At 46.1% G+C, this 25,365-nt stretch overlaps 1 protein-coding gene across 5 annotated transcripts; it reads right to left on the bottom strand.

The window, feature by feature from the left end:
• Positions 1-403: 403 nt before the first annotated feature.
• Positions 404-25,310, bottom strand: camk2b2 (calcium/calmodulin-dependent protein kinase (CaM kinase) II beta 2). 5 transcript variants are annotated; one of them, XM_030341275.1, is made up of 21 exons: positions 24,784-25,310; positions 22,891-22,985; positions 21,727-21,786; positions 21,462-21,516; positions 19,800-19,865; positions 18,172-18,244; positions 15,779-15,881; positions 15,203-15,286; positions 13,518-13,612; positions 13,030-13,152; positions 11,933-12,016; positions 10,940-10,982; positions 10,238-10,309; positions 8,106-8,143; positions 6,840-6,908; positions 5,974-6,018; positions 5,081-5,129; positions 4,252-4,327; positions 3,686-3,780; positions 3,115-3,351; positions 404-1,933 (listed from the first exon to the last, which is right to left on the bottom strand). In XM_030341275.1, the coding sequence occupies exons 1-20, from the start codon at positions 24,882-24,884 to the stop codon at positions 3,116-3,118; spliced, it is 1,662 nt and encodes a 553-aa protein (XP_030197135.1). In that variant the 5' UTR covers positions 24,885-25,310; the 3' UTR covers positions 404-1,933; position 3,115. The 5 variants fall into 5 exon arrangements, with proteins under 5 accessions (XP_030197135.1, XP_030197137.1, XP_030197136.1 ...); XM_030341277.1 differs by having other exon boundaries at positions 8,106-8,140; XM_030341276.1 differs by lacking the exon at positions 18,172-18,244 and adding an exon at positions 17,310-17,382.
• Positions 25,311-25,365: the final 55 nt, after the last annotated feature.

Here is a 25,365-nt window from a genome sequence, read left to right as displayed (position 1 = left end):
TACTACACAAACGTCTTGTGTAGTACTAGGTTGTTACTGTCTGCTAATATGCATGAATATTTTTAGAAATATTTAAGGACTAGTCCAATTACTAATGAGGCGTCATATTGTCACATTATTGCAATTCTTCAAAGTTTTGTACCTTTGGACTCCTTTTTTTCTGATTCGCATCTTTAGTTTTGTGTGCGTTGGTTTAGCTCCCTCTTCTGGAAAAATGAGTTACTCTCTGAAAAATACCTGAATTTGTCCACATTTATCGAAAATGTATTCAATCATTGTGCTACTCTGAATCTTAACTCCTATATCTCCTTGGATGTACTTACTGAGTCCTTTTAAGTACCTTCGTTTTTTTCACCATTGAGAAACAAACCCTGTTTGTTAATAATGAGTTGTAACCTGGAAAGGGGGTCCAGCTCAATTGTTTAATGAACGTCTCTTTCTCATCCATGACAGCGTAATCATAGGAGAACAATACATCTTGTACAATTACAAAGATCAGAAAATATAGAAGTAGAGTGTATAAGTCACCAGCAGCCACCGTCAGAAATCAATCGATCGACCAATCTTAACACACAACACCCAACTCATCAGTGTATACTGTATTATTAACATGATTGCATGACATGCAGATAGTTCACCGTCTATAAGTGAATGATATTCATAAGTCATCACGTGGAAATGGTTTTACACGGTGTATCTTATAAGTTGCATACCCGACACTCTGTCATTTCATAACGGAAGTTTGTTAGGTTGTTTTATACGTAAAGTATCAAGTAGTAAGTAGCACAACGATAGCGTAGCATGCTGTAAGACGATTGATAGGTGGTAGGTGTGTCTCATCTCTCACCGAGCAGGTTCAAAGGTCACGGTGGATGGGTTATAGTCAGTGGGGGAAAGCAGAGGGGGGTGGGGCCCGACGATACTCAATCAAATAGCCATCGGATCAAAAGGTTAAAGGTTAGAGGTCAACACAGAGGATATATTCACACCGCTGCCGTGCTCGCGCACACATCAACATGACACGGGATTATTATGGTATTCATTCATAGGTAGATTCGACACGGGGTCAGTCTTAATCGTGCAGAAAACAGACACGGGTTCAATCCACAGAGGCACAGAGAGTCATGCACATTGTCTTAGAAAAGAGGGAACTCTTGAATCCAAATCAAGGAAGTTTGAATAAACCATTAAATAATATGTACAAGTTTTCAACGTTTTACGACAACCATAGACTGCAGGCATTTTAATATTGGTATGAGGGGTTCAGTTAAGTGGAAGGTGTTGTAGGTAAGATTCAAGAGCTCGAATTCCTAGATAATTTCTGTGATTTATAATGAAGATTGTAATTTTTTGTAAACGCCAGAGCCATCCATCTGACCAGTGAAATGCGCTGTGAAAATATCTGTTTCTAGTGGACTGCACCTGCCTCCATATGAGACCAACTCAATCTTAGACCGCCCCTGGAAATGATCTGCCCAATCAGGGCATCTCCTCCCTAATTGGTTTGGGGGAATCTTGCCTGTCAATCACAGGTGGACACCTCTCAACGGCGGAGAAACGAGGGACGGAGAGAGAAGAGAGGGATTTCTTTTGTGCTCTCTTTGCAACTCTCAAATCGTACCTACAGCACTGTTAATGGAGTGATCAGCCCAGATGAAGAGTGAGTGTGTGTGTGTGTGTGTGTGTGTGTGTGTGTGTGTGTGTGTGTGTGTGTGTGTGTGTGTGTGTGTGTGTGTGTGTGCGTGCGTGTCAGGCCATGAGCGTGTACCACTGTGGCCCCACATGTAAAGGTTTGTGTTCTGGACAGCGGCTCCATGAAAAGGGTCTGTTCAAGGGACCCTGTGTGGATGTTTGGCCCTGATCTGGTGAGTCGTCAGTGGGCATCGCGAGGCAGGAGCGGTCCTGGCCGGTAGAGGGGTGGTCCTGCTGGAGGCTGGGCGAGAGAAAAAGAGAGACGGCAGAGAGAGAGAGAGAGAGAGAGAGAGAGAGAAAATGAGAGGGAGAGAGGGAGAGGAAGGCAGAGGGAGAGAGAATTAGAGGGAGGGAGGCAGGAAAAGGCAAAGAAAGAATGAAAGAAACAAGATGAATAACAATACTTAAAGAAAGAAAGAATAGTATTAATAATAAGTGAATAACTTATAACTGAATAAATAAAAAAGAACCAACGAAAGACATTCACTCTCACTTTTCTAAAGAGAGACAGGCCCAACCGCTCTGGCCTCACAGTGTGGGGCCCTAAACGCACCACCACTGTTCCCATCCTTATTTGAATCTAAACCATGAGAGGATTATGGGATGGATCCCAGAGGAAGGGTAGGGCTAACGTGCCACCGCGGGCCACCGCCGTCCGCATGTGACCGGAGGCTCATGCAGTCATGTGACGCAGCCATGTGATGCAGCGATGCTTTGGAGGGGGGGGGGGGGGATGTACAGACCGCTGAGTCATCCATCAGAGCTGTCAGCCTCTAAGCATGTTGAAGGGAACTGACTTACATAGTACCTCTTGGTTTAAAGGACGGTTGACTCTATTTATAGGCTATATGTTGAGCTGTGTAAGCACAAGAGTTTGTGTGTGTCTGTGTCTCCATGTGTGTGTGTGTGTGTGTGTGCATGTCTGCGAGAGAGAGAGAGAGAGAGAGAGAGAGAGAGAGAGAGAGAGAGAGAGAGAGAGAGAGAGAGAGAGAGAGAGAGAGAGAGAGAGAGAGAGAGAGAGAGAGAGAGTTGCTTGGCTGCGCAAATTTGCACAGCCAAGCAACGTCCTCCTAGATGTTGCAGACCACTGATTGGTGAATTGACAAGTGGTTCTGCGTGCAGCCACCGCTAACCTAGCTTAGCTTTGATCCTAATGAACATTGATTGACATTAAATCCTGTGTAATTGCTCTGCTTTCAAAGTTTGTTACTACTACAAACACAAGGGTAGCATAAACAATAACTGGTGATAACAAGGAGTTGTGTTCACGAGTTATTGTTCTAAAATAATGGGTTGACTTTTTATTTTGCCATGCATCATCCACCGTTGGTTTATAAATCTCCCTCCAGTGTTCATTCGGCGTCATGACACGACGCGTTGTTTTCAAACCAGGCAGAAGCAGTCGAGGCCCGATGTGTGTACCTCATCCCTGGAGGGGGGCGGCCGGGGCTCCAGAACAGTGGAAGTGGACGTTCTGCCACCGGCTCTCCCGGCGATGCCACACCCGTGTCTCTTCTGATTGGCTGGAGCGGGGGCGGCCCTGGCCATCCACGAACTGCGTGAGGCGGATGTAGGCGATGCAGGCGGCGTCGTCCCCGATGATGTGGACGTGGGGGTTCAGGATGGTGGTGTGGATGGGCTTACTGTTTTTGGACAGCACTGGAGGAGAGGAGAGAGGAGACAGGGGCGAGGAGGGAGGAGGGGAGATGACGGGTTAGGAGAGAGGAGACAGGGGCGAGGAGAGAGGAGATAGCGGGTAGGAGAGAAGAGACAGGGGCGAGGACAGAGGAGATTGGGGCAAGGAGAGGAGATAGAGGATAGGAGAGAGGAGACAGGGGCGAGGAGGAAGGAGATAGAGGGTAGGAGAGGGGAGACAGGGTGGGGAGAGAGGAGATAGGGGCAAGGAGAGAGGAGACAGGATGTGACTATGCACAGGGTGCTCTCTTAATGTGTTCATTGACTGTGATTCTAATCATGCTCTGGAAGGCCTTACGGTTGTCAAAGTAGAACCTGTGGAAGTCCATCCCTTCCACCAGGTTTCCCAGTCCCTCCGGCTCAAACGAGGTCAGCCCGGGGTCACAGATCTTCCTGCATGAAGACATGACAACCCGTTCAACAGTACATAATGCATTAGTATCATATATTATTAACCATTACTAGATGGGGTCAATGGGTCACATGTAGCAGGCACCTAGAACATTAGATCACATCGTGCTTCCCGGTGTGAAAGAAATGTTGCCATGACGACCGACTGATAAGTATCGCCACCTCAGGGATACTGTTGTCATGGATACAGTTGTAAGGGATACTGTGTTCGGGGATACTGTAGTCACATATCCAATTGTCCTGGACACTGTTGTCATGGGTACAGTTGTCATAGAAACAGCTGTCTTGGATACTGTTGACACGGATGCAGCTCTCCCAGACGTTATCTTCATGAGTGCAGTAGTCTTGGGACACAAACGTCATGGATACTTTGTCATGGAAACAGCTGCCATGGATACAGTTGGCATAGACACAGCAGACGCAGATCTGTGCGGGGACGGGAGCTGTACTCACGCGTAGGCCTCGAAGTCGCCGTTGTTCACCGCCTCGATGAGCTGCTCGGTGATCTTCACTATCTCCTGTTTACGAGCTGCAGGGAGAGACAGTTTGAACTCTTTGAGTCTGGGTTTTATGTATCACACAATTGATTGACATGGAATTAGTTTTCATACAATATGTGATGGAAAATTGGTACTGGCCAGTTCTGTTTAAAACCAAATAGTGATCCGTCCAAAGAATTGTGAGACTACAGCTGCCAAATGGTTACTCATGCCTAATTAAGGAAATTAATAATACTGATAAATCCAAGTTTGTGTTTCGACAGACACTCACACGCGCACGCAGACGCACGCACATGCGCACGCACGCACGCACGCACGCACGCACGCACGCACGCACACACACACACACACAAGCACACATTAAAATAAGAATTGCATAACACCCATGGCAGTATAGACAAGTTCCCTTCTTTTCCTTCTTAGGAATCTTTTCTAACACATGAATAACACTCATCCAGATGCAAACCAAGCGGTAGCATCAGACCTAGTCTGTTCTATCTCAACCTTCTACATCCATCCACATCGTACTTCCTCTACGTCTGTCTACTCCCACTGTGTTTCGGATGTCCTCACTTCCTGATCCTTGTTTTGCCGTGCGAGTGTGACCCCCAGGCGCTATTCTCATACTCGTGAGGTTCTGACCCTGGTGATCCACTGTGATGGCTATGGTCTCTCTGCTCCTCATTCCACACTAGGTGTTTCGAATGCAGATTATTTGGTATATGTAATATTTATCAAAAGACGATACAAAATAAAAAGGAGATCCCGAATGGTGTGTCTACCTTTCACGTCTTCATCCTCAATGGTGGTGCTGCTGCTGTCCGAAGATCCCTGGAGATGAACACAAAATATGTTTTTTATTAAATATGATTATGATTTTTTGCAACAGAATATAAGCATGCAAATTAGCAGTGAAACACGTTTCTTTTGTCAATTCATGGCTCTGAAGTTTTGATTCACAAATATTTAACACCATAAACGTGGTGTCCATGGTGATAAAAAAATGCAGATCCATGTTGACATTCTTCATACACCAATTTACACCACTTGCATACCCAAAGACTGACGCTCTAAAGGAAGACCCTGGACAAAGCCTGTCTAGGAAGCCATTCAGACTAGAGTGTGGTCACAGAGAAGACTCTGTTTGAGCCTGCACCTGGCTGACCGAGCTTCACATTTACCCCAGCACCCTGGGTTTAAACAATGAGGTTCCTCGATCAGTACCCAGTGTCTTTATGAGGTCAATGGTGGAACGTGGATCAGACGATGTGTGTTCAACCTTTATTTGTATAGTGTTGCTATGACGTGAGGTTGGTTAACAGGAGGGCTGAATGGCTGAGTTCACCAGTTCTCACTCAGGGTGTTTAGAATCAACAAACAACCCCGGATCTGACCACACACACATGATGTTAGACATAAAAGGGCAGAGATTTCAGTTCTTAACCAACAGTCAGAGGATTTTGAATGGAGATGACAGATGATGAAGAGAATGTAGAAAGATTACGAGAGAGTGACAGAGAGAGAGAGTGACAGAGAGAGAGAGAGAGAGAGAGAGAGAGAGAGAGAGAGAGAGAGAGAGAGAGAGAGAGAGAGAGAGAGAGAGAGAGAGAGAGAGAGAGAGAGAGAGAGAGAGAGAGAGAGAGAGAGAGAGAGAGAGAGAGAGAGAGGGGTATACCTTGGTCCTATCCACTGGGTTATGGATAACGGTGGTCTGAGGCTCCTGGAGAGAGGATGAAGGAGGAGGATGAAGACGAAGTGAAAGAGAGAGATGGATGAAAATAGATAGAAGGGCTGGATCAGTGTAAGTTTGGTCGAAATTATTTGAGCAAATAATTTGACACACTCAAAAACACACACACACACTCACACACACACACACGCACATCTGTTCCCCTCCTTGCACAAATGCCCACACTAAAATAAAGACTGTCATACAATGTTGTATCAGTCTGTCACAATCAACAGTGATGCCTGACAGAGAGAGACGACAGCTGCCTGCTTCTTTACGCAGGTGTGTCTCTTTTTTCCAGGACGTCAAAAGTTCAACCAATGTAAAGTTTCATTCTATTTCCTAGGCGTTATTTTTTCTTAACTTTATTTACTCTAAACCAAAATTTTTTTGTGTTTTATCAACTACATTTTTGTTGTGTTTTAAACTTTCGCCTAGGTAAAAAGTTGAATCAACATAAACTTCAAGGTCTCTGATTGGCTCGAGAATACAAATGTTCTCCGGCCAATCAGAGACTTTAACGGCGGGGCTTTCAGTGTTCCAAAATGGAGTAGCAATTCACCTGCCTTTCATTTTATTTATTGAGAAATATATAAAATAAATATATATATATTTACTATAAAAGCCACATATAGTTCAGAATCACAGTCATACTCCATTTCTAGCAAACACACACACAAACGACACGCGCACACACACACACACACACACACACACACACACACACACACACACACACACACACACACACACACACACACACACACACACACACACACACACACACACACACACACACACACACAGTATACCAGGGCTGCGGTGGTCCCGCTTCCTTTGGGGCTGGTCACCGTGCTGTTTCTGGCGCTGTTGCTCTGAGGCTGAAGCACAGAACACAACAGTGTCTCTATTTTAACACCACCGGCCACATCAACAGCTCTCCTCTCCTCCCATGTCGACCGTCCACCGTTGTGGAGCCACATTGAAACATGCTGACTGGATAGGAGATCCACGACCAACGGTACCGAAACATGGTAAAAAATAGCCCTTGCTCCCAAAACCTCCTCAACATTTCTAAAGACTGCCTGCACTACCAGACAACGGCTCTGTAAACAAGAGGCCACGACAATGCAGGGAGTGGGAACTTTCAGACATGGAATCCTATAAATCGTTCTGAAGCTGCAGGATGACTGCAGCATGAATTCATGAAGACGTGTGTCATGTTTCTGAAAGACAGGCAGACAGATAAACAGATAAACAGATAGACAGACAGGCAGACATACATTCATGCATTGACACTAAACGAGGACACCAAGGTTGAGACTCAGGCCATCTTCGGAGGGACTAGGATTATGCAATATAGATTAATAATTTTGTTAGAAATAATCGGAGATTAGCATCAGACCAGCGGAGGGAAAAGCAGCCTAGGATTTAAGGAGCCGAGATCAGGATGTCCCGGCGACCGACCTGGCTGAATGGGAGTAGGTCATAAAACCTACATCTATGTTCTATATACAGTAAAACACACAGTGACAGGCTAGAATAAGAAGGGGATAGGTCAGATAAATATAAATTATAAATTATGAATAATGCCACAATATTAATTTAAAACTATAATAGACCGTGACCAAATAACTGATCCAAAATGACAGAAATTTTGTTTCAAAGATAGTGGCCACCCTTATACACAAACACACAGTCACAAAGTAAAACACATTCATGTCCAAAACATACACGCTAAAAAAAAAGCATGCAACCACAACAATTCTAATTGACTGGAAGGCGATGCACAATGCAGATTGTTAGGTGTCCCATTTAGGACTTGGAACACTTTAACATTCCCAAAAACTTTGAGTTGTATTTGCGATGACCGCTGTATTGACTGAACTACTTTACGGTTACGGTTAAGAACACGGTCGAGAGACTACAGCAAGCAGACAAACAAACGTAAGAGAGAGAGAGAGAGAGAGAGAGAGAGAGAGAGAGAGAGAGAGAGAGAGAGAGAGAGAGAGATAGAGAGTGAGAGCGAGAGAGAGAGAGAGAGAGAGAGAGAGATAGACAGGGAGCGGGCCTCTTACCTTGACGTCCACCTTCTTATTCAGGAGACTCTTGGCTGCTACGGACAGACAGGAGGACACGGTCACAGAAGTCATGGTCCCAGCGTCCCACTCTAAGCGCTCTGGATCTACGCTGGAATACCTCCACTCAATCCCAATGCAACATAATCACTCATGTAGAGATGCTGCTAACTGCACAGCTCACTTAGTTTCAGCCTTCACTTTTAGTGTAAGGTTAAGTTGGGAAGCCTGTTGTAGTTTAGTCACCACTTCACAAACTGTGACGGCCTCTCTCTCTCTCACTCTCTCTCTCTCTCTGTCTGTCTCTCTCTCTCTAAATCCTCCCTTCAAAAATCTCCATCGGGGAATACATCCGGCGAGAGAATTAAGCCCTCCCTCTCAAAATATATTCAAACTAACCCCTCTCTCTACCACCCCCAGTCCTGCAAAATGGACATTTAAAAAGAGAACACAGAAAATGAATCAAGGGAGACACACATTTAAAAAAAAAACACCCACCTCAGAGCTCACTGAGGCATTAGGTAAGCAGAGTGCATCAAGTACAAAATAACCTCTGTCTGCGTTTTGTATTTATAATCTACACACGCACACACAGATGCAAACAAGTGCACAAACCCCCACACACACGCACAGATGTACAAGCACACACACACACACACACTCACTTATGTGCGTTCCACACACCCACACACAGCACTGCTCGGGGATTAGGAGACCATAGGGAGAGTGGGTTAGACCTGGAGGTGCTTCATAATGTTTTTTGTTAATCTCCAACCATGGATTAGGTTCGTATAACGGGCGGGAAATTATGAAATGATGAAGACCAAATCCCTGCTAAGTGCTGCTGTGCCCCGGCGATGTTCGCGCTTGCGTGTCACGTTCTATTACGGTCTGTAGCCATGACAACCAGGGGTTCCTTTCAGGTTATCTTACTCCTGATTGGCGGTCACACATCCTTTGAGGATGTAGACACGTGTAAGATGTCTGGCGTGATTTGTCTTTATGTAACGGAAAAATAAAAAATATTTAAAAAATTGCCAGGAGGCAGACGAAGGCAGAGAACATGAGTTCAGGGTCATATAAACAGCAGTTTGATGAAATGTCTGTCCCATGAAATGTTTTCTCAAAATGTGTTGTATCCCGGACACATCATTCTTTACACATAACGTTAGATACTTAGAATGTACTGAATATGCAATTACATTCTGTATATATACATTGTACCTACTCTGAGAGATACATGATCTGATCTTTAATAATTTTTTTAACTTTGCCTCTATTTTATAAAAAAATTTACTTTTCTTATATTTTCTTTTACTTATCTATTATTTTACTATATGAACATTTTTCTCTGTGAAGCACTTTGAGTCTGCCTCGTGTATGAAAAGTGCTATATAAATAAGTTGCCTTGCCTTGCCTCTGTTCATATCCTCTACATGTCTGGCATATTTCCTGTACAATTGTAATTGTAATTACTAAGAACCTTATATCCTGCTGTACATACTCTACGCACTTTGAGTCTCTTGAAATGTGCTTCAGAAATGCAATGAATAGTTATTATAATTACTATGACTCTGTGGCCTAATTTTGTACGCATCATGTAATTTGGTTCATATCTTTCGCATAGTAATGTCCAACTGGTTGATTTGGTGTTTGCTGAACATACATCTGCACACTCATCCCCCTCCTGCATCCCAACATTAGATCACATCCCGCTTAATTATACTGCCCCCAGTGGGTTCAGATCTCAGCAGGTCAGACCCTAAAAAGGTTGAGGGTGCTTGGGGGGAGAAGCTTACCTTGGCAAACATTTCCGAAGCATTGGGGAAAGATTTGGGAAGAGAAATTAAAAACAAGCTGCTTGCGTCTGTCTGTCTGTCTGTCTGTCTGTCTGTCTGTCTGTCTGTCTGTCTGTCTGTCTGTCTGTCTGTCTGTCTGTCTGTCTGTCTGTCTGTCTGTCTGTCTGTCTGTCTGTCTGTCTGTCTGTCTGTCTGTCTGTCTTTCTGTCTCTCCGGCTTTCCAATTGTCTGTCCGTCTATCTGTCTAGCTATCTTTTTATCTATCTATCTTTCCATTTATCTGTCTGTCAGTCTGTGAGTCTGTGAGTCTGTCAGTCTGTCTGTCTGTCTAACCTTGTTCCACTATCCCTGCGGTGGTTCCAGCTACGGCGCTCATCGAGGCTGGAGCTGTGGTCTGTCGACCCACTGGGAGGGAGGGAGGGAGGGGGAGAGAGAGAGAGAGAGAGAGAGAGAGAGAGAGAGAGAGAGAGAGAGAGAGAGAGAGAGAGAGAGAGAGAGAGAGAGAGAGAGAGAGAGAGAGAGAGAGAGAGAGAGAGAGAGAGATAGAGAGATGTACACATTAAAATACAGATTTAATCAAATTGAACTTACTGCTGATAGAAAGTGGGAAAAACTGGATCGAAGGAAAAAAAAGAGGATCCAACAAAAATTACATGTAAATTGTTTGCATGAACATCTGTGAAGCATTGCCTTCCAGTTACTGGTGTGTGTGTGTGTGTGTGTGTGTGTGTGTGTGTGTGTGTGTGTGTGTGTGTGTGTGTGTGTGTGTGTGTGTGTGTGTGTGTGTGTGTGTGTGTGTGCGTGCGTTTGTGTGTTTCTGTGCGTGTGTGCGTGCGTTTTTGTGTGTGTGTGTGTGCGTGTGTGCGTGTGAACGATGGTGTGAGTGGAAGACGTTGCACGGAGCAGATGTCCAGTCCTCCCATCAGCTGCACCCATCACGGTCTGCAGCACCCAACACGGTCTGCAGCACCCAACACGGTCTGCAGCACCCAACACACTCTGCAGCGACCTGATAGGACGACCTCAGCCACTCACCGGAAAAGTTCCTGGACACCAGCATCGTCGTCAAAATGGCCCCCTGAAAAACATCCAAAGGATCAATGACGAAGTACGAGACCAACAAAGAGCAACCATGAGGAAGGACAACAAACATCAATGGGGAAGTGGAGGGTTCTAGCTGCACTGGTTCAGGTGAGGCACAGTTATGGTTCGACGTCGACACAACGCAATGACCACGCAAACAACCTGTTTTGGTACTCTGTCGGGTTTTAGTGAGCGGACCAATCACAGCCCTCGCTGCTGTGTCGCTTCGACGCGAGGTTACAATTTCTGGGAGGCGCACGTCCGGACCTTGCGGTGGACGCAAGGAGGGTCCACAAGAATAGGTTTGTAAACCCTCTTGCATTGCGTCAACGTGGAACCATAACCAAGCCTTTAGGGGCGGCACATGACCGCTTATCAAGGCCCATAGTTGGGAGACAAGTAGGAACAAACTGGGTCAAACCCTGACAATTTCTTTGATCGAAAACTTGACAAAGAACACTGCAGCACAAAACCTGTACTCAGAAGACCGCATAACCGAGGAGGCATTTTATCATTTTGCGGAAGACATATTTGTAAGTTCTCAGATGATGAATTGATATACAATGACTTCATTTATTTATTTACCAGATTTATAAGTTAAGTTAAGTTCTCCACACTGATCTAAAGGGTAACGATGTAATGGTCTGTTCAACCTCTCCTGTATCATTCTAGGCCAGCCAAACTAAACCAGTCAGGACATGCCACCGTCTTTACTTGTGTTAGACAGTATAATTAACAAATAATTTTCATAATTATTTGTTAATATTTTTTTCATAAAAACAGTGAAATAACCAACAGAGAGATTGAAGTGCAGTTTGCATTTTTACATTTGTTTTAAAAACAAAAGCAATAATCCCAGGTGGAATTGTAGTTTATTACAGTAACATCCAGAAGAACTTAAAACAATCACATAAAATAAGTGGAATCTGAACGTGTTCTAGTTACCTTGAGTTTCCTCCTGGCGTTGAACTTCTTGAGACATTCCACTGTCTCCTGTCTGTGCATCATGGAGGCCACAGTGGAACGTTGCTGAGGAGAGAGAGAGGCACACATAGAGAGGGAGGGAAGGGAGGGAGAGAGAGAGAGAGACACAGAGAGGGAGAGAGAGACACAGAGAGGGAGGGAAGGGAGAGAGAGAGACACACACACAGAGAGGGAGGGAAGGGAGAGAGAGAGAGACACAGAGAGGGAGGGAAGGGAGAGAGAGACACACAGAGAGGGAGGGAAGGGAGAGAGAGACACACACAGAGAGGGAGGGAAGGGAGAGAGAGACACACAGAGAGGGAGGGAAGGGAGAGAGAGACACAGAGAGGGAGGGAAGGGAGAGAGAGACACACACAGAGAGGGAGGGAAGGGAGAGAGAGAGAGGCACACATAGAGAGGGAGGGAAGGGAGAGAGAGAGAGAGAGAGAGAGAGACACACAGAGAGGGAGGGAAGGGAGAGAGAGAGAGAGAGAGAGAGAGAGAGAGAGAGAGACACAGAGAGGGAGGGAAGGGAGAGAGAGACACACAGAGAGGGAGGGAAGGGAGAGAGAGACAGACACAGAGAGGGAGGGAAGGGAAGGGAGAGAGACACAAAGAGAGGGAGGGAAGGGAGAGAGAGACACACAGAGAGGGAGGGAAGGGAGAGAGACACACACAGAGAGGGAGGGAAGGGAGAGAGAGACACAGAGAGGGAGGGAAGGGAGAGAGACACACACAGAGAGGGAGGGAAGGGAGAGAGAGACACACAGAGAGGGAGGGAAGGGGAGAGAGAGAGACCTAAGTTAACTACATTTCTGGGACCTGACTTTAAATACTGTTGTTTAATTTAGTATTTACGATAACCCTCCTTTTGGCCACAGCCTCGTTTTCAGGCGAGCAGGCCAAGCTTCAATGAGCTTCTACATATATTGATGACATACCCTAGGAGCCTAATAACCACCATATATTTCTAATTCACGTGTGTGTGTGTGTGTGTGTGTGTGTGTGTGTGTGTGTGTGTGTGTGTGTGTGTGTGTGTGTGTGTGTGTGTGTGTGTGTGTGTGTGTGTGTGTGCGTACACAGATCCATGGGTGTTTCAGGGCCTCCTGAGCGGTGATCCTCTTGGACGGGTTGATGGTCAGCATCTGGTTGATCAGATTCTTCACCTCCGGGGTCACCGTGTCCCACTCTGGGGAGGGGAACTACACACACACACACACACACACACACACACACACACACACATAACCACACACACACTCACACAACCACACACACACACACACACTCACAGACAGACACACAGACACCCACACACTCACACAACCACACACACAGACAGACACACAGACACACAACCACACACACATACAAAGACACCCACACACACACACAACCACACACACAAATGACGTCATCGACCAGCTTTACATTGTTTATTTATGTTTTTGCAGGCATTTTTGAACATGCATAAGAAGCAGTCCTCTTGGATATAAAACCATGGCTGACGTTGACAGGTCCGCTTTGAGGCTGAAGCCTGCGGTGGTGTGTGTGTCTGAGGACTCACGTCGTAGGCCCCGGCTTTGATCTGCTGGTACAGCTTGTGTTGGTCTTCATCCCAGAATGGAGGATAGCCCACCAGGAGGATGTACAGGATCACTCCTACACACACACACGCACACACACACACACACACACACACACACACACACACACACACACACACACACACACACACACACACACACAAGGGCACACACACACAACCATGCTCACGCACACACACAAAACCATGCTCACGCACACACACAAACAAACAAACACACAAATGCACACACACACACACACACACACACACACACACACACACAGACAAACACACACACAGACACACACACACACACACAGACACACATAAACATCACGAGTTAGTAAAATTTGCAGTGAGCACAAGGAGATTAAGTGATGAACAATGGCGGTTCAACACGGGGGCCTACGGGGGCCAGTGCCCCTGTAGACATGTCCCTGGCCCACCCTGTGGCCCCCCCGTGCTGACCAAATAAAACAATTATGATTTTACTGATTTTACGGAACTAATGCGACGTTTCGTTCTACACGGGTTAATTAGAGCGGCGCACCCAAACAACGTGCTGCTGCTGCTCGGTAAATGAGAGCTCAGCGACTACTCTTGGAGAAAGGAGCCACGATTTCTCCTGTGGCAAGAGTCTGAGCTAAGCAAAACAATGTCATTTCGTAAGTGACTTGTTGTTCTTGCACATAACCGTGTTACTGAAGTTCCTCACACTGATGATGAAATGAAGTTTGTAAATGTCTGGTCTCGATATATTTAGAAGCTTAATCACATCTAAGCAAACTCATCGAGGCAGAAGCGAGTATCCAAATGTCAGTATCTTTGCTAGGTCTAGGCTACACAATGTCGTGATGTTAACACTTATTTTCATCCCTTTTGGCTGCTGCATTGGGATAACAAATACATTTGAGTAAAGAGTAGTAGGCTATCTGCCCGTGTTAAGTAGGGAGGGATGGTTATGCAATTTTCTTCTAATAGCAGCCATCATTGAATGAGGTAAGGACAGTAGAACAGGGAAGTCTCCTTTGAGCTCTTTAGACTGTGCAAGATTGCTGTATCCCTTCCTGTAAGCTCAGCCTCCTGGGAGTTCAGTTTCTCCACACTGACAGTGATCAAATAAAGAGGAAATGGCACATTGTTTTGCACTTTGTTGTACCCTGGAGTTTTTTTTCACATTGACACACTGTATATTGTACCCTGTACTGTATTTTAGATTTTTTATTGTTTATGGCCCTACCTCTCTTGCACAAAACAAATAATGTTTTAGATGATTTAGGGCATAAGCTCCATCAATTTAAGATAGTTTGACAGAAAAATATGGACTGGTGAAGTTATAAACTCTTGTACAAATTAAATGTTTGATGATTTTAAAGTAAAATAAAGTTTATACTCTTTAAATATAATCTGTTGCCTTTTCTTTGTTCACCTCTGATTAAACACTGGCCCTTCCTTGGCCCCCCTAGTAAAACGTGTCTAGAACTGATGAATGACTGAAGTGTTTAAGTACAAATGTGATGAAGTGACATAGTGATGAATTAATGACGAGATGAACTGATTCACTGATGTAGCGATGGACTAGATTAACAAAGTAACAGATGAAAGGTTGATCAGATGAACGAATTAATTTATGAATGTGTGAAGGGAAGAAGGGATGAACTGACCGCAGGCCCAGATGTCGACAGGTTTCCCGTACGCCTCCTTCCTCAGCACCTCTGGAGACAGGTAACCTGGGGTCCCCGCGAACCCTGAAACACACCGCCAACAACACACACCTCAGACACACTTATATCAACACCTGTGCGTAGTGCGTACATGTGTTGGTGTGTGTATTTGTGTTTGTTTTTCTATGTCTATGTGTGTGGGTGTGTGAGTGTTTTGTGGGTGCGAGTATGTGCTTCTGTTTGTGGTTTTTTTCCTGCTTCTCTGCGTGTGGGCTTGTTTCTGTGGGTGTGTGTATGTGTGTGTGTTTCTGTGTGTCTGTTTGTGTTTGTTTTTTATCTCTCCGTTCATCCATCCGTCTGTCTACCGGCCCGTGTGCATGCATGCGTGTGTGTATCTATCTCTGTCTCTCTGTTTCTGCCTGTGGATCTGTATGTGTGTGTGTGTGTGTGTGTGTGTGTGTGTGTGTGTGTGTGTGTGTGTGTGTGTGTGTGTGTGTGTGTGTGTGTGTGTGTGTGTGTGTGTGTGTGTGTGCGTTTGTAAGTGTGTGCGCAGGCATATGCGTGTAGTCCACCCACCAAACCAGGCCTGCTGCTCCCCCTGCACCTCGATGGCCAGGCCGAAGTCGGCCAGCTTCACCGCCGCGTTCTTACACTTACTGGCCAGCAACAGGTTCTCTGGCTGGGCCGTGAGAAAGCACACACCACCGTCATCACCTTCACCAGCACAAACAACAGTCCCACCTCCACCAGCACCAGCACCTCTACCACCTCCATCACCACCCCCACCCCCACCACCAGGGCATAGGTTTTTACACTCAACGCTCTACTGGTGGAGGAACAACAGAGCATGTGGTTCATCACAGACTTCCACTAGAGCTACTGCGCATTCCTCCAAGAGGTTCACGTCCAGGATTTACATTTAAACTTAGATTTTGTCTATGTTTTTTATCCAAGGCGACTTACAATCGAGGCTCGGTACAATCGAAATTGGAGCAGCTAAATAAAGAATGTAAAGTGCTGTACGACAAAGTTTCTAAAAGCAATAACCCCTGGACAGAGTGCAGAGTGGCTGTAGGAATCAGTTAGTCTCATGGAGTTACCAGTGAGAGGAGGGGGGGGGGGGGGGGGGGGGGGGGGCATAAAGAGGTCACCATGGTAACCCCTCACAGGTCCCCATGGTGACACCAGTGGGGTATGTCATCCCAGATCAGATTAGTTCAACCGAGAATTGTTTCAGCACATTCAGCGAAAGACGTCGTGAATCAATATTTGAATCAATCCATTGTATTTTTAACAGAGTCATCATGATAATCTTAGTAACAATAGTGGACATGATGTCATCGTGCACACAGAACCCAGCAGATGGGCCCGGTATTTAACAGATGTGATGCGGTATGATTTCTCGGAGTGACAATACAGTTGTCTTTGTTAACCGCAGGGGGTTCAATGCAGGGACAATAGTGATTAACAATTCATTTTTTATTAATGCCATCTTATTATGGCATTGAAAATCATGCCATAAAAGAGGCACGTGGGAAAAGTAGTTCTGGGCATATTTTTATTTATTTATCGAGTTATATCAATGCAATCATCAAAGGTTGTGTGACTTAACAACTTAAATGACATCCGAGTTATCCAAATCGATACCACAATGCATGCTCAAACTCAAGGGAATATTGCTGGCCTGCACACACATGCACGCGCACAGCACACACACACATCAATGCACATACTAGCACACAGGCGCGCATGCACATACACGCACAGAAAGATGCAAACATGCTTGGTTGAATTGGGCAGCCAGAGAGTTATAAAGATTCTGGAATCAGGCAAAAATGAAACAATTTCGAATACAATATTCATAACAGATATGATTCAAATACACTACAATACAATACGCCTCACACACTCACAAACACTCACAGGAACACACACACACCCGCCAAATGCACTCACACACACACACACACACACACACACACACACACACACACACACACACACACACACACACACACACACACACACACACACACACACACACACACACACACACACACACACACACACGCACGCACGCACGCACGCCCCCAAACACACGACTGACCTTGAGGTCTCTATGCACCACCCCCATCTGGTGACAGTGGAGCACAGCTTCCAGTATCTGCTGGATGCAGTGACTGCATGCAAACAGCAGGGGGAGCGGGTTAATCTGAGCATAGTCTGCCGCGCCGTCAGATTCATGCAAAGGAATGCAGCAGAAGTGTCTAATAAGTCCATTCACATATCACAACACGCGCGCACCCACACACGCAGGCACGCACGCACGCAAGGCGCACAGACAGACGCATGTGTAGGCCTACAGTTTAAATAAGGCATTTGGAATTTGGGGCTCTGATATTAGCACCCGCATAGCAGAATGCAGCTGTTTGCACCGCATGTACTTTCAATGTGAGCAGTGTGCTCTGTAATGTGTTATTGTGTTTTCCTTACTTTTTGGGCTTTAGGTGTCAGACCAGCCTTTCAGGATTTCAAGAATCCAGAACATTACTGACACACACTCTCAGCGTTCTCCCTTCTCTACAAATAGCTCCTTTCCTGTCACTGTCCTCCTGTCACGCTCCTCTCTTATCTTTCTCTCCCCCTCACTCCCTCTGGTTTCTCTCTCCCACTCTCTATAATAATAATACTCAGGTTAAAATATAGCCGTATGGAACAGCAGTCAGCGTTCGCATGGAGATGTCAGCGTTGCAAAGTTTTGTGCGCATCCCAAAAAAAGTAAAAGTACGGAAAAAATCGAACAACGGACCCGCAAGCACAGGCACAGCAGGGTGTGTTTGGTTCAATGCACAGGCAAACCCAAAGCATAGCAGTCGTGTAAAACCTCGTAGAGACGGTGTGAGAGACACGCGTGCACACACATACACGCACGCACGCACGCACGCACGCAAACACACTCACACACACACCTTGAGGTCCCTGTGCACTATGTCATGTTGGTGGGTGTAACACACACTGTCTAGAATCTGATGGATACAATGACTGTGGAGACAAAACAACAGGGGGGGGGGGTGTAAAGAGAAGGGAGAGGGAGGGTTAGAGGCAACGATATTCATAGGGAAATTATGGATGGAAGGTTGACTTAGGGATTTTCAAAGGCCTGACCAAGTTCTTGGTTCAGGTTTGATGGAAGATAGCCAGTGCATTCCTTCTCAAGTCGGGTCGTGTTTCAATGTGTTCAATCGTAAGTGGCATTATCATTGTTAATTCCAACCGATTGCAGACCACATCCGCTTGGAGTGTCACATCAAAACAACTCAGCTCCATTTGGGTTGTTACTCTGAATTGCATCAACGCATCACAAAGGGTCCCGATTTATACCACTGTAAGGTTCTGGGACGTGCAAACATCACATACACGACGGGGGAATGAAAACCACATTAAAGACGCCATGAGGAGGAAAATCACACTTATACTTAGTCAAAAATAAAAACAATGCGTTCATTAATTGGCTTCCTCTCAATCTATGTAAGCTTGAACCAATAGCATTAGGACATGCCTGATTCTTTTTGCAGTATAAAAAAAGAACAAGGCCTAACACGCAGTGGCTTCGGGAGTTTTGGCCAGTTTTCTTCCCTCAAAATCCGCCTTCCAAATCTGGGAGGTCTCAAATATCAGAGCTCCTCCGCCTCTCGCTGATCCCCTTATTATACTTGCAAATAGGCCCCATATTGCAGCAATACGACAGACACCCCGCCCCAGGTCATGGGGTCTTTAAGGACAGGACAGGGGGGGGGGGGGGGGGGGGGTGCAAAAGAGGGCAGGTATGAATTCAAACATAAAAGCCCCACGAAATTATTTGTTGCATTTTTCTAAATACACACTCCAAGACTGCTCGGATACAAGGACACAGAGTTAAACACAAGTCTTAACGACCACACAGATACAAGGACAGAGAGTGAAACACATTTCTGAACACACACTGGAAGACCACGTGGATACAAGGACACAGAGTTGAACCGACAAGACAGTACGGGTGATGCATGCGTCCTGTGTCTGTCTGTCTGTCTGTCTGTCCGTAGCTGCTTAGGCGAGCCACCAGGATCTATCCTCCAGATACGTTGTTTAGCGCTTGCTCATCAGAATGCATCATGGGATTATTTTGCTGGCGATGCTCCGACATAAAGAGAGGGCAAGGGGGTTGTGGTCCTTTAACGTAAATACACCGTGACCTATAGGCAATCGGAAACTTTGCGCTGCCACGTCTCACATGAAAAATGCTGTGGCAGCTGCGAACCCCACAATGTCTTCCCATTGTGACAAATAATTTCACGCTAAATTAGAAATACAGCGTCCAATAAACCAAGACAACCAACATCAAGGTAGTCGTACACCAAGTAACATTTCAACCAGCGATTCTTCCAACACGGCGTCTGTGATGGCCATGTGGGCCCATCTCTCCGAGTATTGGAGCCATTCGGTCTGCTTATATAACGCTTATAACACTATGGCATGCATAGTGGACTCGCCACTATGGGGGGGGGTTGATTATTGGCCCCTGATGCTCGATGATCCAGAGGACAGAGCTCATGTTTACCTGGCGTCCGCCTCACTGTAGTACTCCCTCGCCACGATGTCCTCAAACAGCTCCCCACCGGTCACACTGCAGAGACACACATATACACCACCCTGAGGAGGGGGAGGGAGGTGGAGATGTGTGTGTGTGTGTGTGTGTGTGTGTGTGTGTGTGTGTGTGTGTGTGTGTGTGTGTGTGTGTGTGTGTGTGTGTGTGTGTGTGTGTGTGTGTGTGAGTAAGTGATAATGATAGAGAGAGAGAGAGAGAGAGCGAGCTAAATCCCTGTTTGGAAGAAGAAAATGCCTGCATATGTGTGTGTGTGGGGGGGGGTTTCAAAGTGTGTGCGAGCATGTGCATGTGCGCGTGCGTGTGTGTGTGTGTGTGTGTGTGTGTGTGTGTGTGTGTGTGTGTGTGTGTGTGTGCCTGCGCATATGTATCTGTACATTTGATTGTGCATTGTGTATTATTGGTGCACTCACACAGTGACAGCTGACACCAACAAAAATCACACACACACACACACACGCAAGCACACACACACACACACACACACACACACACACAAGTCTGCACACACACACACAATTAGAGACATGCGTGCGGGGAGATGCAGATGGGCTGAGAGGAGCGGCGCAGTGTGCTGGAGGATGAGGTAATGGCCACGGCGTCCGGACCCACCGATGCGTTATTAGATTACATTCTGATGGCTGAGGAGCCCCACGAGCTCTGGACTGCAGCACAGCCCCAGTGCAGCCAGAGTGGGCCGCTGGTGTGCACGTGCCCACAAGCAGAACACACCCAACGATATAAGTGCACATACATACTGTATGTGTATGTACCCCCACACACACACACACACACACACAAACACACACACAGAAAGATGCAAGTACAATGTCACACACACACACACACACACACACACACACACACACACACACACAGAAAGATGCAAGTACAATGTCACACACACACAAACACACACACACACACACACACACACACACACACACACACACACACACACACACACACACAAAAAGATATAATCACATGTACACATGTCACAAACACACACACACACACACACACAAAGACACAATCACACTGCCACACACACACACACACACACACACACACAAACACACACAAGCCAAACACTGAGTCATACAAACACAGTTGGACGCATGTACGACACACACATGCAAGAACACATACATACACACACACACACATACACACACACACGCAAACGCATGCAGGTGGGGGAAGTCCTCACCAGGGGAAACCCTTGCTGCAGGATTTTCTCCCGCTGTGTTGCCATGGAAACTGAATCCAATATGCGAGGGAACGGTAACTATGTGTGTGTGTGTGTGTGTGTGTGTTGGTCTGTGCGTGTGTGCGAGCGTGTGTGTTCGCACCGCAAGAAGGGGGTTGGCATGTTATGTAATTCGGAGAAGAGCATTAGAAACCGGTATAAGAAGTAAAAGAGAGACAGAGAAAGAAAGCGAGAAGAAGGGAGAGAAAGAGAGTGAGAAGGACGGATGGATAAGGGAAGAAAGCAAAACGCAAAGACTGATAGACTGAAAATAATGAGCCCAGCGGTGAAAAGAGGGGGAAGAGAAGAAGGAAACTAAGGAAGACAGAAGGGTCTCGAGGGAGGAGGCGAGAGAAGGAACTCACAGATCGAACAGCAGGTAGTGGAAACCTTCCTCCGAAATACTGTCATGAAGACGAACTGCAAACCAGCACAGAGAGAGGAGGGAGATGGGATTAAAAGCACAGAAGAGAAATGACTAGAGCATGCGACAGAGGATATGCGGAAAAAAGTCAAAATGTCAAAAATATATGAAATGAGATAATTAGGATGATGCTATTTCGGATAGGGACAGTGTCAGTCGAGGTGCAGCCCAAAGGGCTTATTCTAAAAAAGAGCACTCAGACTCACCGATGTTGGAGTGTTTCAGCAACCGGCAGATCCTGGCCTCCCGGTCCAATTTCTGGTGGTCTAGGAGACATTCCAGGGAAGACGGGTGAACACAACGTGTAAACAACACATTCATCATAACACTGCCTAACGTCTTGTACAGTACATTGAGTGTGTGCGTGTGTGTGCGTGTGTGTGGGGGGCGGGGGGTGGGGGGGTGTTAGTGCCACAACTCAACACGCTGGCTGAGGTAACCTAAAAGAGGATCTGGCTATAAACAGCATTTTATGTATTTATGCAGCATTTCCTCTTTTCAGTCCGAGAGACAATGAACAAAGAAAAGTGCCACATATAAACCAACCCCAAAAATAATCGATATATACCCAGAAAATAAAAAGAAAACACAAATACAGACAAAACTAAAACCAAAAACCAAACTGCCCTGTAGCCATTGACATTTCAACGTGTGCACCGTATGGATTCAGGCAGTCATGGGTCAATGACCCTCTTCCTTATGGTTGATTTGTTTATGAAGCGAGAGAGAGAGGGACAATTTGTGTGAGGGAACAGAGATGCTCTGATCCATTTGGGCCGAGTTAACCACAGAGATGCTCTCCCGCGACTCTCTCTTTGTGTTTCAGAGACAGACGGTTGGAAGAGGACAGCGTTCTACTGTCCTGCCAGGGCTCTGTCGTTTAGAGGAAATCAAACAACTGGGATGGCTCTCTCTCAGTTACACACACACACACACACCATTTTTTTCTAGAGTAAATACACTTTGACGTGAATTCCGATGGAACTTTAATAGAAGCGGATGAAGTCAGCAGGTTTGCGCTGACAGCAACACCTCCTCGTGGGTGTCATTTTGGCAATTTCCTTTGGCTCTTAGCAGCATTATTAAGCTTGTTTAGAAAACCCTTGTGACACTTCAGCCAGCCTTAGTGTCCAACTAGCCTCCGTCAGAGGAAACACAAGTGGAATCAAACACTCAGAGCACCTGAAAACACGTCCATCCAACACCAGACAAGGGACAACACAGCCCCTTTGTCTGTCCCAGTTTGGTTATTTGAGCCATTGAGCACTCAACATGGTATCATGTATTTCAGCAAAGATTGATTCTTATATTTGGTGAATGCATTTCAAACCCAATCTCGGAGAAGGACCGCCCGTGGACAACATGCTCACCTCTGGCCGAGAGCTTCTTGGTGTTGATGATCTTGGCTGCATACTCTTGGCCCGAGCAGAGCTTGACACAGCGGCGCACCACTGAAAAGGCTCCCCTGGGAAACGAGGGGGGGCAGGAGACAGAGGAGAATGACGACGGGAGACAGAAGCTCAGCTGCCTTCCCAGCCAGCTGAGTCAGTGTTACACGCTCGCTTTCGAAGCGCCTATAGCCCCCCGACTGAAGCCACCGATTTAAGCCACCAACTTAGCCTTAAGAGAGAAAGGGGGACTGTGTGACAAGCACAGGTCTTCCTGGCCCTTTTGAATGTCTTTAAAGTGATTCTGTTTACATTGTTGCTGCTGGTTTATCTAGACTCCTTTACTTTTGAAGCACTCTGGGGAAGGATTGCAAGACTGCTCATTTAAAACCGTTAGACCTTGGGAGACAGTGTCCTAATATGCTGGGAGTGTCTGTGTGTGTGTGTGTGTGTGTGTGTGTGTGTGTGTGTGTGTGTGTGTGTGTGTGTGTGTGTGTGTGTGTGTGTGTGTGTGTGTGTGTGTGTGTGTGTGTGTGTGTGTGCGTGTGGGTGTGTCGGCCTGTTTACCCAAACCTCTCTGTAGACAGGTATTTTCATACCTGTCTACAGACATTTCCCAGCCCAAACTAATCAAAGACAAACAAAAATAACAGATCATTTTGTTTCACTGGTTCTAATTATAGCTTTTCTTTGGTTTGTTATGTAATAAAAAAAATACTTGAGTCAAAGCCCTGTCACCTAAAACACTTCAGCACGTTTAGACGGCTATGGAAGTACATGGGGGCCAAATAGAATGCTGTTTACATCACGAGGGCTTCACGGTTCAACATGTGGGAACATGAATTAATAGAATTTGCAAAGACACAGCCGAGCCAAGCCATCCTGTTTTTCCACTAGTTGGCTACAGGCTCACATCTTCTGCTTTCTTCGAACGAGGCTAAGAACCCTTTTCCCTGACAGTCCACCACAAACACGTCTATCGTCATGAATAATAAATCAAGTCGAATGAATATTGTTTCTTTTTTATTTTATTTTTTGGGAGGGGGGGGGGGGGGTGATAGTGTTTGTATAAGCGGGGTACAAATTCCCTCCCACGCAACACCAGAGAGACATACAAAACATCTGCTTCGACACGTTCTGCCGTTTGGGCATGCAACATCCATCCGTCCGTCCATCATCAATTTTTCTGTACGTCCAACATCCATCCGTCCACGGGCATTCAACCAACACCTCATTAGTGAGCCAGCGCGGGGGTATCCCTCGCTTCTCCCCCTCTACAGTGGTCGAACACAAACGCACACATACACACACACGTTCCCCGCATATAAGGACACACACAAGCGCGGGCGCACACACAGACACATACACACGCACTTACACACGCTCTCCGGATATAAGGAGCAGAGAAAGAGGCATAGTAAATACATATTGCCTATAGCCATTTGCGAATATATAAGGCAAACGATGAATAACTTCAAAGATGTAATTTCTGCACCCACGCTCAAAAAGCCGTTGGACGGATGAGGGTAATTATCATAGAATGAACTGATGCTGTACCGACCCATGCACCAGCAGACACTACAGCGCAATTGCATTCCGTGGGACTTTCCGCACAAGCGATTCGGAACATTAGCATGCGTAAATTAGCGGTCTATAAAGTGCAACATTTTGATTTGAATAAAGGGGAGAGTTTGTTCAAACATTTTGGGGGTAAAGCCATTAAAAGAGAGACCAAGAGGGGTTGCTCTGGCTGTTTTAAAAGGGACGCATCTCCATCTCCCTTCACACTATTCGGCAGATGTGCATTCCCCGGACCTCGCAGATTTACAATCGGGTGGATAAGTAGGAGTTAATAAACATGTAAGGATGTCTTACTTGCCAAGTTCTTCATAAAGCTGGAATTCATCTGTAAAACGTGTGCAAGTAGTCACTGCCATATTTCTCCCGTGCTGCTGAAGCCCGAAATAGACGGTCATGCAGCGCTCTATGGTACCCAGTCTCCGCCCACACCAAACCACGCCCACACCACGCCACGCCCACCGCTAACTCTCCGTCCCCGCGTCGGTCCACTGCATGTGCCCAGAAAGCTATTTAAGAATAGCCGCGTTACAGCAAGAGCCGTGAAGAAATAAGATACACTGCAATGCCGTAGCCCTGTTTACAAATAACATTAAATAGGGTGATGATGAGAAACTGCAATAGCTTCGTTACGATACCAAAATAGCCAAGGAACTGACTGATTGATTGATAGGCCTATATTGCTGGTACAACACCACAACCTGGGCTTGTGGAGGCTTTTAAATCGAATGATTCGAGTTAGTTTACCTTTTAGTAATTAAGAAGTCATTTTGACATTACAATTAATACAGAATGAGCTCATTAAGGATTGGGGAGGGATGGCTCCCATTACAGGATACAGCAATCCCACTATGCTGCCCTTTAGCTGCAATGGTAAGT

This window comes from Gadus morhua, chromosome 19 (assembly GCF_902167405.1).
Source record: "Gadus morhua chromosome 19, gadMor3.0, whole genome shotgun sequence".
In the NCBI taxonomy this organism is placed as follows: domain Eukaryota; kingdom Metazoa; phylum Chordata; class Actinopteri; order Gadiformes; family Gadidae; genus Gadus; species Gadus morhua.
This window is presented reverse-complemented; position numbering and strand designations above follow the sequence as displayed.

Coding starts and splice junctions, on each gene's coding strand:
- camk2b2 (XM_030341275.1), bottom strand. CDS start 24,884: ATGACCGTCTATTTCGGGCTTCAGCAGCACGGGAGAAATATGGCAGTG. Junction 22,986..24,783: donor CTTTATGAAGAACTTGGCAA/GTAAGACATCCT, acceptor CTCGTTTCCCAG/GGGAGCCTTTTCAGTGGTGC. Junction 13,613..15,202: donor TGTCGACATCTGGGCCTGCG/GTCAGTTCATCC, acceptor GTGTGTGTGTAG/GAGTGATCCTGTACATCCTC.